Genomic DNA, 14,792 nt, shown 5'->3' with positions numbered 1-14,792 from the left:
TGTGAGTAGTGTGACGCAATACTCCTCCTGTTCGTTGCACACACTATGGCGCCAAAGCAGGTTTACTCTGCCTCTCCACAACTGAGGCGCAAGCTCTTGCTCCTGGAAACCAGCATTCGACGTCATCCGTTCCAGCATGCTCAATTGAGGAGTAGTTATCATAAATGCCTGCTTCTCTGTGATCCTTCCGCACTTTCTGATCCCTACAAAGACGAACCATTCGTCAATTGATATATGACAGACGAACACTTTTCCTCCCACAACTACTCGTACTACTCTTTCCCCCCAACCCCTAATAGACATTCCCCCCGGTCTACACGCTCTCAGTCTATATCAAGCAACGTATCAGGAAGCGGCCATCATCGAGCTACTTCCTACAGCACCTCATCCTACACAGTGAATCACGGACACGACAACTCCTACAACGTCTCGAGCGTTCTATTCAACAACATGCCTTCCCCAGCAGCTGGAAAGGGTGACACCCCCCGCACCCCTACCAAGCTCGGACGAAAGCCACAATCATCTGCCCCCAAGCTGAACAAGCCCAAGTCGGAGGACGCCCCCACCCCCGATGTGCCTGAACAAGCTGAGGACGTGAAGAAGCAAGGAGAGGAGAAGGCCGAGGACACCAAGAACCAGGCACAAGACACCGCCGAAGACACCAAGCAAAAGGGCGAGGAGACTGCCCAAGATGCCAAGGGCAAGGCGGAAGAGGCTGCTGAAGACACCACCGGCAAGGTATCACAAGCTGGTGACGAACTAGAGCAGGCCGACCCCAAGCCTATTGACGACGACAACGACGCCGACGAGGAGGCCGAGGAGACTGGCGACGACGCCACACACAAGGCAGGAGACGATGCGGAAGACACCGCAGAGGACACTGCCGACAACACAGAGGACGATGCGACAGAGACCACCGAGCAGGCCGCTAACACCGGCAAGCAAGCTGGCGGAGGCGCATTGAGCGGTGCTCGCGGTCTAGCCGGCCGCGCATCCAACCTCGCTGGCAAGGCCAAGCAGGACCCGCAAGGAGCTGCTCAGGATGCTGGTAGCGATGTTCAGGAGGCTGCCCAAGACACAGCAGAAGATGCGCAGGAAACTGCGGAGGACACTGCTGAGGGCGCTCAGGACACTGCCGAGTCGGCTAAGGACACCGCTGAGTCCAAGGTTGGCGACGCAAAGGACACTGCTGAAGACGCAGCGGAAGATGCGCAAGACACCGCCGAGGACGCGACTGAAGATGCTCAAGGCACTGCAGGAGACGCCACTGAGGACGCCCAGAGCAAGGCTCAGGATGCCACCGACGACGCCAAGGACGCCGCCGAAGATGCTACCCCCGACCTGAGCATGCTCAAGGGCCTCGAAGTTGACGAAGAGGGCATGATCAAGAACAAGGATGGCAGGAACGTCGGCCGCCTTGTAGAAGGTGATGCCGAGGACCTCGCAGGCTACCCCATCGGCGACAACGGCGAGATTCTCGACGACGATGGTGATCTCGTTGGCCGCTGCGAACTTACACCTGAGATGGTTGAGGAGCAGGCCAACGAGGCTGAGGAGGCCGGTGACAAGATGCCCAACATCAGCATCTTGAAGGGCCTCACCGCCGACCGATCTGGTCAAATCCTCAACGAGGACGGCGACTTTGTTGGTCACCTTGTCGATGGCGACCCATCCGCTATCCAGGGCAAGGAGTTCAACGAGAACGGCGAGATCCTCGACGATGATGGTAACGTCATTGCCAAGGCAGAGCTTTCACCTGAAGCCGCCGACCTTCCTGCTTACCAGCAAGACGACGAAGATGAGGACGAAGAAGATGGTGACGCCACCGAGGGTGTCACGGATGCCGTCGACGGTGCCAAGTCCACTGCCGAAGATGTCAAGGACGGCGCTGAGGAGAAGGCTACTGACGTCGAGGACGAGCTTCCCGGCGTCGAGGCCCTCGAGGGCATGGAGATCAACTCCCAGGGAGAGATCCTCAACGACGATGGCGACGTTGTTGGCAACGTTGCTGACGGCGATCTCGAGAACATCGACGACGTCAAGGGCCTCACCGTCAACGACAAGGGCGAGGTTGTTGACAAGGACGGAAACGTTCTCGGCACGGTCGAACTTGCTGAGGGTGCTGCCGACAAGCTCAAGGAGTCTGCCTCCGGCGCTCTCGACACCAGAATCTTGGACGGCCTCAAGGTCAACAAGAAGGGCAAGGTCCTTGATTCTGAAGGCGAGGAGATTGGTGAGCTCAAGGAAGGTGAGCTCAGCGACTGCGCTGGCAAGAAGATCAACGACCAGGGCGAGGTTCTCGACAAGGATGGCAATGTCATCGGCAAGGTCGATGTTGTCCCTGGGGAGGCCGCCTTCACTGCCATCAAGGAGCTCAAGGAGCAGCTTGGTGAGCCTCTCGAGGGCGAGGAGGAGCAAGACGAGGAGGAGCAAGACGAGGAGGAGCAAGACGAGGAGGAGGGTGAGCCTGAGATGAAGGAGATCACCCCCGAGATCGATGAGCTTGAGGGCTTCAAGGTCAACAAGAAGGGCCAAGTTCTCGACGAGGAAGGCGAGCCCATTGGTGAGCTCACCGAGGGTGACCCTGCCAAATGCGCCGGCAAGAAGATCAACGACAAGGGCGAGGTCGTCGACAAGGACGGCAATGTGCTCGGCAAGGTCAAGGCTCTGCCCAAGATGGTTGAGGCCTCCGAGTTGCCGGAAGAACCCGAGGTCAAGGAAGTTGAGGTCACCCCAGACATCAACGAACTTGAGGGCCTGAAGGTCAACAAGAAGGGCCAGGTTCTCGACGAGGAGGGCGAGCCTATCGGTGAGCTTACCGAGGGCGAGGCTTCCGAGTGCGCCGGCAAGAAGATCAACGAGAAGGGTGAGGTCCTTGACAAGGACGGTAACGTCATCGGAAAGGTCAAGGCCCTCCCCAAGATGGTCGAGCAGAAGGTTGGCGAGGCTGAGGATGCCGCCGAAGATGCTCAAGACGCCGCCGAGGACGCTCAGGATGCTGCTGAGGATGCTGAGGACGCTGCTGAGGAAGCTCAGGATGACGGCCGTCCTCCTCTTTCCATCCTTGATGGTCTCACCGTCAACAAGTCTGGCAAGCTCATCGACTCCAACGGCAACGTCGTTGGCGAGCTTACCGAAGGTGACGCGAAGAAGCTTTCCAAGTCTGGCACTTCCTGCGACGCCGAGGGTCAGTTCTGGGACAACAAGGGCAACGTCATTGGCCGCGCCCAGACCATCCCTCAAGAAGAAGGCGAGGAGGAAGCTCCTTTCGCCGGTCTTGACGGCCTCGTCGTTGTCAAGGATGGCTTCGTCGAGGATGACAAGGGCAACCGCGTTGGCCAGGTCACCGAGGGCGATGCTAAGAAGCTCGTTGGCCGTTCCGTGGATGAGGACGGTGATATCCTTGACAAGAAGGGATCAGTTGTCGGCCACGCTGAACGCTACGAAGAGCCCGAGGAGGAGGCTCCTGAAGAGGAGCAGCCTGAGGACTTGTCTATCCTTGCTGGCAAGACTGTCAACAAGCAGGGCAACGTCATCGGAGACGAGGGTGTGCCTATTGCACGCCTCGTCGAGGGCAACCCCAAGGAGCTTGCAGGCCGCAAGATTAACGAAGAGGGTCTCATCTTCAACGACACTGGCAAGCAGATCGGTCGTTGCGAGCTCATCCCCGAGAACGAGCGTGAGAGCAAGCCTGAAGGCATCTTTGCTGGTCTTGAGGGACTCCGCGTCATCCAAGGCGGCATGGTCGCTGATGAGGATGAGAACACTGTCGGCAGGATTGTTGAGGGCAACCCCAAGCGTCTTGTTGGCATGGCTGTGGACGAGGATGGTGACATTCTTGACAAGTACGGCAACGTCAAGGGCCACGCTGAGCCTCTTGAGGAGGAAGAGGAGGAGGAGCCCGCCGACCTTTCCATTCTCGACGGTCTCACCCTGAACAAGCAGGGCTACCTCGTCAACGGCGAAGGCATTCCCGTCGGTAAGCTCGTAGAGGGCAACCTTGGCGAACTTGCCGGACGCAAGTCCGACGGCGATGGTCTCATCCACGGTGATACCGGCAAGGTTGTCGGTCGCTGTGACATCATTCCTCCCAACGAGCGCCCCGAGCGCAAGGAGGGCCCATTCGCTGGCTTCGAAGGACTTCGCGTTGTCAAGGACGGATTTGTCGACGATAACGATGGCAACCGTGTTGGTCAGCTCACCGAAGGCGACCCCAAGAGGCTTGTTGGTCACACTGTTGATGAAGACGGTGACATCATCGACAAGTACGGCAATGTCAAGGGCCATGCTGAGCCATGGTCTGAGGAGGAAGCGGAGGAGGTCGACCTCTCCGCCCTTGCTGGCTGCACTGTCAACAAGGCTGGAAACATTGTCGACTCCAGCGGCACCGTTCTCGGACATGTTGTTGAGGGTGACCCAACTACCCTTGCCGGCAAGAAGGTCGATGGCAAGGGCCAGATCTGGGACAACGAAGGCAACGTCATTGGACGCGGTGAACTTTCCCACGGTCAGAACCCAGGACCCGAGGGTCCCTTCGCTGGCTTCGATGAGGCTACTGTTGCCAAGGACGGTACCGTCCAGACACCCTCTGGCGACATCGTCGGTCGCGTCACTGAGGGTGATGTCAAGAAGCTTGTCGGCCACAAGGTCGATGAAGATGGCGACATCAACGACAAGAACGGCAACGTCATCGGTAAGGCCGAGCGCTGGGAGCCTGAGGAGAAGGAGCGCCGCGTCAACCCCATGGCTGGCATGCATGTCAACAAGGAGGGTGAGGTCCGCGACGAGAACGGCGATGTTGTTGGCCGTCTTACTGCTGGTGACCTTGGTCACTGCGCTGGTCTCGAGATTGATGACAACGGCTATGTTGTCGACAACGACGGCAACAAGGTCGGTGAGGTCACTCTTCTGGAGAACATCCAAGAGGAACCCGATGAGGACGAGACCGACGAGGAGAGGCAGCGTCGCGAGGACTCTGAGCTCGCCAAGAAGATGTCTGCCATCTGCGAAGACACCCTTCAGCGTGTCCAGCCCGTCATGAAGCAGATCACCGAGGTATGTTTAACCCCAAACTCATCAACATCACGAACATGTACTAATAACCGCCCAGCACATCGAGCAAGCCGACCGCACACCCCGCGACGAGCTCGACGAAGAGGAGCTTGTCAACAACGTCAAGCCCCTCATCGAGGAAGGCTCTCGCATCCTCAACGACTGCAACGGGTCGCTCCGCGGTCTCGACCCCGACGGCCGCATCGCCGCCCAAGCCAAGGGCCGTCAGCAAACCGGCGAAGCCTCTCCCGAGGAGTACAAGCTCGCCGACAACCTCAAGGAGCTCACTACCTCCGTCGTCACCACCATCGACAACGCGAAGAAGAAGATCTCCGACATGCCCCACGCCAAGAAGAAGCTCAACCCTCTTTGGTCCCTGCTCACCGAGCCCCTCTTCCAGATCATTGCTGCTGTTGGTCTGCTGTTGACGGGTGTTCTCAACCTCGTTGGCAAGCTCCTCAACGGTCTTGGTCTCGGTGGTCTTGTCAATGGCCTCCTGGGTGGCCTTGGTATCAACAAGCTACTCGGCGGTCTTGGTCTCGGCGGCCTGGGCGACATGCTCGGCGGCGGCGACAAGAAGGACAAGAAGAAGGGTGCTTCTGGTCCTATGAGCATGGTCGGTGGCCTGCTTGGCAAGAAATAGACATATTGACGATGTCTATGGGGTTGAGTTGAGACGAAGTAATGTCTATTCACACTTGGTTCGAGATTGTTTGTCTGTTTTTGCATATGATACCACGACCTCCTACCTGGGTCGTCGCTGTCATCGTCTATCGCCATGTGAGTCTGCAGACCTTTCTGCTTTGCTTCCCCCTCCACCATTGGATTTCGACAACACAAGAGATTGGAAGATCGGGGGGTCTGAAGGTCATACCTTTTTGTTGCCGAAGGAAGAGGAAGAGGGGGAATACCGAGCACGAGAGCCTATGCGCTTTCCACTGACGGTTTGGATGATTGCAACTTCACCTGGGTATCTGGTCCGATGATGGCATGAATTCCTTGTTTTTGCTCGTTGAAAAATCAGCGTTCTTGTTTTGTTGTTTTCCGACACACACATGCCGCGACTCTCAAAGGCCACGAGAGGACGCATGCATCTTTGGCTAGACCAGCCGGGTTTTCCTTTGTTGCACACCTCAAAATCTGCGATTGTTCCTAGCAAGCATTGGCGTTTCTGTTGTTGGTGGCCATCGGGGGGATGATTGTTGTATGATAATTGTTGTTAGTTAGTCAGTTCTAATTATGGTTTCTTGAAACTTCAACCTCGCCTCTATCATGCTGTGGTTAAAGTGAGACTATTGAACCTTTAGCTCTTCAGTAGACAGTGAGATAGTTGAGCCCTTTGCTCATGACGTCGAGAGCCAATAGGTCACTTATGGTCTTGCTCGACAGTCTCATATGCCGCACTGAGAGCGATGTCGCGATCAAGACGTCCTGAGCTGAGGTGTAGCTCGCAAACGTGTTGCGTCTTTGATCACGATGCGCCAAGGCTCGGCGTGGCATATGTATTCAGCAAGTTCTCCATATGTGCCCATAGTGTCCACTTGGTCTCTGATCGTGGACATCCTGAGCCTCGGTGAGGCATGTGAAGTTGTTAGGCCTCTGTTCATGACGTCCTGGGCTGAAGGCGTAGCTTGGTGAGATTTGTTGGGACTTTGCCTTATGACGTCCTGAGCCTCGGTATAGTGCGAGGGTTTATTAGGTCTTTGATCGTGATGCGCTAAGGTTTGGTGTGGCATCCAAGCCGATTGGGTGTTCGATCGTAATACCATCAGCTCCGCGCGGTGTCTTCTACTGCATCTCGAGTTGACAATTAATTGGTATGTTTAGTGGTACCGAAAGTAGCTATACTATAAGTGTGAAACCAGAGATACCACGGCTGCCGGCTTCTAGGTGTTAGGAATTCGTGCGGACGCTCATCTCCTTTGCCTCCCTCATCAGCTTCGATTTGCGCATGCGAAATTCAACAGCCTTGGGAGCGCATGACTCGCATTGGCATTGTTTTCGTCCGGAGTGGTTCTGGACTCGTGGCTAGCAGACCCTGAGCCAGCGCTCAAGCTCCCTACTTCTCCTCGGGGTTGCAGCATTGGCCATGCACCCGGCCGAGCTGGGGACGGGGTTCCGACTGGGCAAACCTGGGTAAATGCGGCAAACCTTAAATCGTTCCGTTCCTTGAGTGCACTCCTTTTTGCGGGTGCCTGGTGCTGTCTCGAGTTTCGATGCGCCTTGACTTCTTGTCAGCGCTTCAACAACAAGAGTCAAGTTTAGGAGAATTGGAAGAACGTTGTGGCACGCCTTGCAGCCCTGGAGGCTTTGCTGATCTTGACGCAGATCTCGACGCCAGCATCGAGGTATGAAGCTTAATTTGTCTGCATTAGAGTGTCAAAATTACAGGACAGCTGCCACCTAACGTGCTTGGGCCGCCATCCCTCATGCCTCCCAATATGCACGACGGCAACTCACGAGGTAGAGTTTCGTACGCCTGGCAAACCTGTTCATCGCAATAACAAGGAACCTTCCATGCGCAAGTTCATCGAGGTCCACGGAAATAGCGACTGTGTAGAGTCCCGAATCTCTGTACTGCCAAGCTGCGTTTCACTCTCGGCGAGGCTGAGCCGTTCTTCTGCAGTACCTCATCGTCCCCACAACTTGACACCATCCGGGTTGGCGGGTGCGTAGTGAGCTGCTGGTGCATCGATATTGCGATTTCAGTAATTCCAACGACGCCGCTGAACCTAGGACATTTCTACGATCCTGGACTCCGACGGGTGCGGGAAGATCCCCCAGATGCCCGGCCATCGCTATCGGAGTTCTCTCCACCAGACGAGCGCGGACCTCGCAGTGAACGCTGAACGAACGAACGAAAGCAGGATCTACATGAACCTCCAACTCTGTAACATCGCGTAAGTAGGGTCAGTTCAAAATGAAGAGAGATGTCCGGCACTACGATTAGCACGCGGGACGGTCCACAGGTTCATCTATGGCGACGAGAAACACTGGCATGCGATTCGCGCGGCTACCAGCACCGCTAGGGGAGCATGTAGCGCATTTGTAAAAGTAGACAACGTATTAAGGGTGGATTTCGCGCTTCGTATGCGACGCCCAAGGCTAGAGGATCTGGTGCATCTCTGCACTGCAGTACGTCTCCTGGATGCGGGTGTGGCGTGGTGTTTATTGCTCCTTCCCAGATGAGAGGATGGCAGAAAGGCAGTTGACGTGCTGGGTACGGTACCAAGCCAATGGTGACTGGTCAGTCTTCACCTCGGCAAGAGTAGCGAGCTTGCGCAAACCTAAACCCCAGCTCATGCTGTCATCGACCACGCACTATCGGTCCTAACCTCGCGATCGTCCACTCGCAGGCCGAGCGCAAGGCTTACAATTCTTTGCCATCGTAAATCACCATTCAGAGGACAGCATTCCGGAAATGCTAACGGGCACGCAAGGCCGCGATGCATGGCACCTATGCACACGATCGGTCATGGCTTCTGGAAGCTTGGTACACCACCTGCAGACGCTTGCGTAGTCAGGCACTTGTATATTCTAGAGCTCTTCGGAGCTTGAAACGCCTACAATCGACTCGTCCTGGGGTCGCAGGCCAAAATCGCGGGAGGCGGGACTCAGACCATGAACCAGCCATAAACCTTGAACCACAGCTGCTACAGGCACCAACCTCTAGCTCAGAACAGCCCTTTGAATCCCTGGCTAAAGAAATCAACCGTAGTCACGCGCCCGTGTGTCGATTAGCAGCAATGCTTGGGCTGCAGGAATCGGCCTAGGATTTGGAGCGTTCCTGGCGCGTGGTACGTCTCCTATGTACTATAGCTTTATGTGCTATAGTTACCTCAAGCCAAGTACGTTCGCCGGCCTCATCGTGAAACCCAGACATATAATCGCGCCGTCCCGCTGGTCAGCCTTGCATCCCAGCAACCGCTCAGCATGCCTTTCAATCTCACCATTGCTATCCCGACGCTTGTGGGCAGTCTGCTGTCTTTCATTGCCACAGGGTGCGTTCTCATATCGTACGTTGTGTACGCTGATTCGCAACGGTCGTTCCGTCACGCACTTGTATTGAACCTTGCTTTGGCTGGTAAGAGCTCTTGACGACCAGATGAGATCTCTAGACTGACCACGCATACCAGAATTCATCAATTCGCTGAACAATTCGATATCTGGGATCTATGCAATTGCCAATGAAGGTTCCATCGCACCGGGTGCGGCATGTAATCTCAACGGCTGGGTAGGTCAGTGGTCTGTTCAGGCCGCTGACTTCTCTATCCTGGCCATCGCCATAATAACGCTTACTACGATTACCCGTAAAACGTACATGCCCAATGCCTCGCTCATGAGCAAGATGCTTATTTGCGGCTCCGTCTGGGTCATTCCTACCATCACAGGTAAGCTCATAGATGCACATCCATCAACGCAAGGCTGACCTGAATGAACAGCGAGTACAGCTGCAGGATTGAACGAGTTAAGCCCCGTCAGCGGAAACTGGTGCTGGATATCGGGCACGCGAACTGACCTGCGCTATGCCCTGGGCCATGGCTGGAGGTTCAGCATCATCTTCGGAACGATTGGAATCTACATCTACATCTGGATCTACATGCGTCGGCACTTTTCGCAACTGCACTCCATGAGCCAAGGAGGGTCATACAATCAAGCCAGCGCTGCCAAGCGCCGCGAATTCCGCCGAGACGACGCCCACGAGCTGAGGAGCGAATCGCAGACAGAGCTGCACGAGATCAACGTGGAGTACGCCTACGAGGTAAAACACTCCGATGGCATGAGCGACACCAACCTAGGAAAGGAAGACATCATCTTCACAGCCAGCGACCTAGAGACAAACAGCCGCAAAAGCGCCACCACACTGTCCCCTCCCATGTCACCCAAAAGCCCTTACTTCCAATCCGCATCAGGTATGTCCTTCCCCATTCAGATGCGCACGAGCATCTCGGCTATCTACAACGTGCCAATACTAATGGTTACCAGCCTTCCCCTCAGAAATGACTGCGCCCGCAGATAAGAAGCGCAGCATCGGCATGATCAGCAACCATCCCGCGCCAATGTCCGGGGCTTACGAGTCGGGCGCACCCCACGAATCGGGAAGTAATCAGCAGGGCGCCACCAGCACAAAGAAGGTCGAGCGAGAAATCAAGAGGATGTTGCTCCTCAACGCATACCCCATTCTGTACATCATCCTCTGGTTACCTGGTATTCTCAACCGCTTGGTGGAAGCTGCAGGCCATCCCAGCTATGCGTTGAGTATTCTGCAATGCTCAACGCAATATATTGGGTTCGCAAACGCCATCACCTATGGCTTCAACGAGCATCTAAAGACGACACTACGACGCGACTTCGTCAAGTGGTGGCGGGCGCGGCGGAGTTGAGAGGGGTTCTACACGTTTCTTCTTTATTGGTTGGTTACGACTTTACAAAGATTTAATATTCATGCTATATACCTCACTAGCACATGTGACGAGTGTTCCACGTTTCATATATACGCGCATGTGAATATGGACTGACCGAGGTATCTCACACAGGCAAAGCGCTCTTGATGCGCTGACTCTTCGTCGTCATTTTGAATCAGCTGCGGATTCATTTCACATCGTGATTATGTGTTTGCGCGACTGTCACCAGGGCTGGCCACATTTCGTGTTGCCTTGTACAAAGATTATCTCAAGGCAGAAGTATACATTGCAATAAGAACTGTCTAGTCGTCAGAATTCAACAGCATGTGTACGACTCGCACTTCAGCCTCCGTTTGCTAAGCTCAGCATTCGGCATTCGGATAGAGGGCCACATTGTTGCCCATCCTTCATGCGATAACAGTAATACCCGCTTTCTCGCACAGTTATATCCGCTCTCCAGGACGTTATCACTCTCTTCAGCTCTCGCATCTCCTCTTCTTGCTGCCCTGCAGTGACGTATCGTGCTCGGCAATTCCTCTGAATAAGCACCGTTTGCAACCCCTTCAGCATGGTGGCCCAGATCGAGCCATTGTACCTCGCCTTCCACAGCGTGTAAGAAGCCCTAATGCTTCCCATGAGTTCGAACCGGATTGTCTTGATAGCGTTGCGCTGAAAAGACGATAGTGATCTTGCGAAATCTGACAGGTTAAACGGATTCGCGGCGGAAAAGGTGTTGAGTGAGAACGGAAGCGTCGAGGTTTCATTGTAGATCTGACGGCAGACGAAATGAAGGCGAGGGGCGTTGCCAACTGCGTAACGGCGATTGTCAACACAAGAGCTTGAGATTTTGTAAATCTCGCCGCCTAGAACGTATCTAGCAAGGGATGTCAGTACCACTTTGTGGAAGCATGCGCCGGAACTTTCATACCCATATATCTGATTCCGTAGCTCAGCTGGAAGTCGCAGGAGAGGAGACTCGATAGAGTTGCGTTTGGATCTGATTTCGTTAGCTCTGCAGATTAAACCATGATAACACTAGCAAGTCGGAAGATCCAATATTGACGTAGGCTCCAGAGTGTTCAGTGTTTTCCTTGCATGAGGTGCAGCGGCTACTCACATCTCGTTTACTTCGAACGTTGAAATCGCCCTGTCCGGCCAAACCTTTCTCGTCGGCTTCGGGACCTGAGTCATGTTGTCGACGACCCTTGGCTTTGGCCTCGCCATCTTTGTCGGAGCAAGTCGGTCGATCGATAGGAAATGAGAAGAAAGATAGAGGGGACAAGGTGACAAAGAGACATCCAGGGTCCATTGCGCTAGCCTCATGCAGACCCGCTCACTCACCGACTAGGCAGAGACAGTCTCTCACCTGGGTACAGTACTAGCGTATTGGTCGTCACCACGAGATAGAGAAGAACCCTCCAACACTATTTCTGCTTATTACTCTCAACTACATTGTAATAACACCCTAGCCCGCCTCCCACGGCAATGGCGCATATCTATCCAAGCTCTACAAAGCGTCACACCTCTCGTGTAAATACATCAACCATGGCGAGCATCTGCCCAATCAGACTTCGGCTATCCAAGCAAGGCGATGTCCGAAGATTCCGGAAGATATATGCGAAGCTCGTGGTGGTACCGAAGGTGGAGCGCATGTCTGAATTCGACCAAATCAAGATAGCAGAAGCCATCTACCGGGGCAAGCTACGTCTCTACGACAACGGTATGCTGGATGCTACACCACGTACACCGGATTTTATAGCCACGTAAGTTACATTGCATTGGGGAGTCTCGCTACTTACTGACGTCTTCAAGTACACACCGGAACAGCGTTAGCTCGCCTGTACTCCGTCTCCCGGCCGAAGTGCGCAATAAGATCTTTGCCTACGTCAACAATGGTCTACGCATCTTCATGCGAGCTGGATCTGTGGAAAGGGCTATGATTTCCATCAAGAACGGCACTCACGAAGGAGCATCTTCTGTGTATTCACCGTTTCTTTTCCAGCATACCTGCCGTCAAGTCTACAACGAGACAGCGTTGCTTCCCTTCTCAACCAATGAGTACTGGTACTATACCATCTCTTCGCTAAACGCTTGCAAACCCCTCTTTTTGGGTCCGCAGTGGGAGTGCATCCGCTATATTTCCTTCCCTATCACGATCCGAGCCAGGAAAGAGCTACCAGTCATTGGGAACTTCGATATTAGAAGACTGGAGGGCTTGAAAGCCTTCTCTCGTCTAGAAGAGGTCACTTTCTACTTGAACACGGAGCACCCAAATGCTGAGCGTCGGTTCGAAGACGTGAAGACGGTTTTGAAGCGCTATCTAAAGGAGGTGGTGTCTGCGGATGTGAAGATTGTGTATGAGCACCGATACCGGGAGGCAGACTTCGTCTCTTGGCCACTTTCATACTGAGAGAAAAGGACTGGCTGACGAAGATGACTTGCGGAGCATCTTGACTTTTTTTGGTTTTGACATGTGGCTGAGCAGGACATGAGAACATCCTGCCAACCTTCCTTGATTACACATAACGGCACATTTCTTTTGCACTCTGGAGACGAGATGACAGCTTCCATATAATTGGAAACAATGCACGTTAAAACTGCACACACATTGACTATATGAGCAGTGCAAGTTGTTGAATAGCGGGGTTTCATTTCAGCTGAATTGTTTCTGAGAAGAATTCCACCTACGTGACACAACAATCGTATACGTTTCTGGTTCCTCTGAATAATGTATTTACCAGTTCACCACGAATTCAGTGGATGTGTATTGCAGCAAGGTATATCCTGTCGCTTCTTGGTCGTACTAAGCGCCTGTATCGCAAGACATACATTAGTAAAGCACTTTACGATGTAAAACGCATCAGGAAGGGAGATCTAACTTACATCCTGCCACCTTGTAGAGTTTTCCGTACCAGTTGTACGACCCACAATGGTTACCAAGGCCTGCGCCCTCGGGACGGCACTGGTTAAGAATGTTCTCAAACGCGTCCCAGCATCTCTGTTGGTCAAAGCCTCCAGGCCAAGAGAGGTAACCTCCACCCGGAACCTTGTATCCGCCATCGTTCTTGTATAGTCCGTCGCCGCAGACGTGTTGACGAGCAGCGTAGAGCGAGTTGCGAGATCCGGCTTGACCGGGGGTGCAGAGACCGTAGCAGCTGCATTCGGCGGCGGAGACGACAGCTCCCGAAAACATGACACCGGCGGCGACGATGGAGTTGAAGCGCATGTTTGTGATGGTTTGGAGATCGAAGAGAGTGAGTGAAGGTTCTTGGATAAGAGTTGTTTGTTGCGACAATGAGAAATTGGAGTGGACAGAAGGATACTTATACTGCGACCGCATTCACGACTGCTCACCCAGATACACCATCCCATACACCATGAACTTACCAGAATGAGAGATCGACTGCATGTCACGCCTAGAGGTCCCAAAAGGTATGCATTGCGAAACCTACCCGTCGTAATCTTGCTCGATTAGGCGAACGCACGAAACATCACTGCGCCGTTCCTCATAGCCCACATGCAGACATTTACAAACCTAGCCCGCCACAGAAGGTGTAGATCAAGATCAAAGTAATCATTCTCGTACAGCGAGATATTGAGTTCAGCCACACCAAGCTAAAGTGCGTTTGACCATCCTATTGGTGGGCAGCGATCCGGACTGCCTTCCGTAGCCGCTGCCATATGCGGCCCGCACCTTCTACTACGCAAAGCTTGGCCTGTTGCGGTGATGATTTCCAAGAGTTGTGCCATAGAACAGGTACGGGGTCATCCGATCGTACCCACCTACCTGGGTACGGCAACGTGCATCATTTCAGGTGCCAAAGAGGCAGGTGTAAGTTGAACGGAAGAGGCACCGAGCTACGTATTCGACATCACATGCAACTGACACAATGCAACCGCGTCGCAGAAGCCCGCATGTTCGCCAAAGATTGCTCAAACGGTCTTGACTATCGTATACTAGACTGTGGGCTCGGCTATCGGCGTCGTAGCAAGTAGACCGCAACATCACTGCTAGCTGACTAGACCGCATGGATACGAGGACCGGCCCCGGATGCAATAGAAGCCGCCCTGGCGCGTCCCACTTCGTAGCTGTCAAAGTCTAGCGATCTTGGCAATTGCGGGGATGGAGAAACTGTTGAACCCGTCGAAAATGACCCTGAAGGAGGGGATCTCTGCGGGGAGAGCACCGGGAATACGAAGGGTGTATTTGAACACTCCTCATCCATGAGGTAATAAGAAAGAAGATAAGAGATGGTTGGTTGCCTACATGTTGTGTTAGCATCATTATTCCTGGTGAATGTACTCCACGGCGGCGACTACATCCACTTGCCTTAT

The 14,792-nt window shown here is 54.0% G+C and overlaps 4 protein-coding genes across 4 annotated transcripts; 3 read left to right on the top strand and 1 right to left on the bottom strand.

Moving 5' to 3' along the window:
- Positions 1 to 450: 450 nt before the first annotated feature.
- On the top strand, positions 451 to 5,695 carry J4E90_009577 (uncharacterized protein; the record flags this gene model as incomplete). Its single annotated transcript, XM_051439096.1, has 2 exons — positions 451 to 5,055; positions 5,111 to 5,695. The coding sequence occupies 2 exons, from the start codon at positions 451 to 453 to the stop codon at positions 5,693 to 5,695; spliced, it is 5,190 nt and encodes a 1,729-aa protein (XP_051287173.1).
- A 3,290-nt stretch (positions 5,696 to 8,985) lies between these two features.
- J4E90_009576 (uncharacterized protein) lies at positions 8,986 to 10,436 on the top strand (the record flags this gene model as incomplete). The annotated part of the gene is made up of 4 exons (XM_051439095.1): positions 8,986 to 9,136; positions 9,189 to 9,443; positions 9,495 to 9,965; positions 10,039 to 10,436. The coding sequence occupies 4 exons, from the start codon at positions 8,986 to 8,988 to the stop codon at positions 10,434 to 10,436; spliced, it is 1,275 nt and encodes a 424-aa protein (XP_051287172.1).
- A 1,566-nt stretch (positions 10,437 to 12,002) lies between these two features.
- J4E90_009575 (uncharacterized protein) lies at positions 12,003 to 12,867 on the top strand (the record flags this gene model as incomplete). The annotated part of the gene is made up of 2 exons (XM_051439094.1): positions 12,003 to 12,220; positions 12,270 to 12,867. The coding sequence occupies 2 exons, from the start codon at positions 12,003 to 12,005 to the stop codon at positions 12,865 to 12,867; spliced, it is 816 nt and encodes a 271-aa protein (XP_051287171.1).
- Positions 12,868 to 13,260: 393 nt separating this feature from the next.
- J4E90_009574 (uncharacterized protein) lies at positions 13,261 to 13,683 on the bottom strand (the record flags this gene model as incomplete). Its single annotated transcript, XM_051439093.1, has 2 exons — positions 13,261 to 13,268; positions 13,341 to 13,683. 2 exons carry the CDS (start codon positions 13,681 to 13,683, stop codon positions 13,261 to 13,263), a joined length of 351 nt encoding a protein of 116 aa, XP_051287170.1.
- Positions 13,684 to 14,792: the final 1,109 nt, after the last annotated feature.

The sequence above is a fragment of the Alternaria incomplexa genome, assembly GCF_024043165.1.
Source record: "Alternaria incomplexa strain BMP 0042 chromosome Unknown scaffold_16, whole genome shotgun sequence".
Classification (NCBI taxonomy): Eukaryota; Fungi; Ascomycota; class Dothideomycetes; order Pleosporales; family Pleosporaceae; genus Alternaria; species Alternaria incomplexa.
The sequence above is the reverse complement of the archived record's forward strand: the minus strand, read 5'-3'. Positions and strand labels throughout refer to the sequence as shown.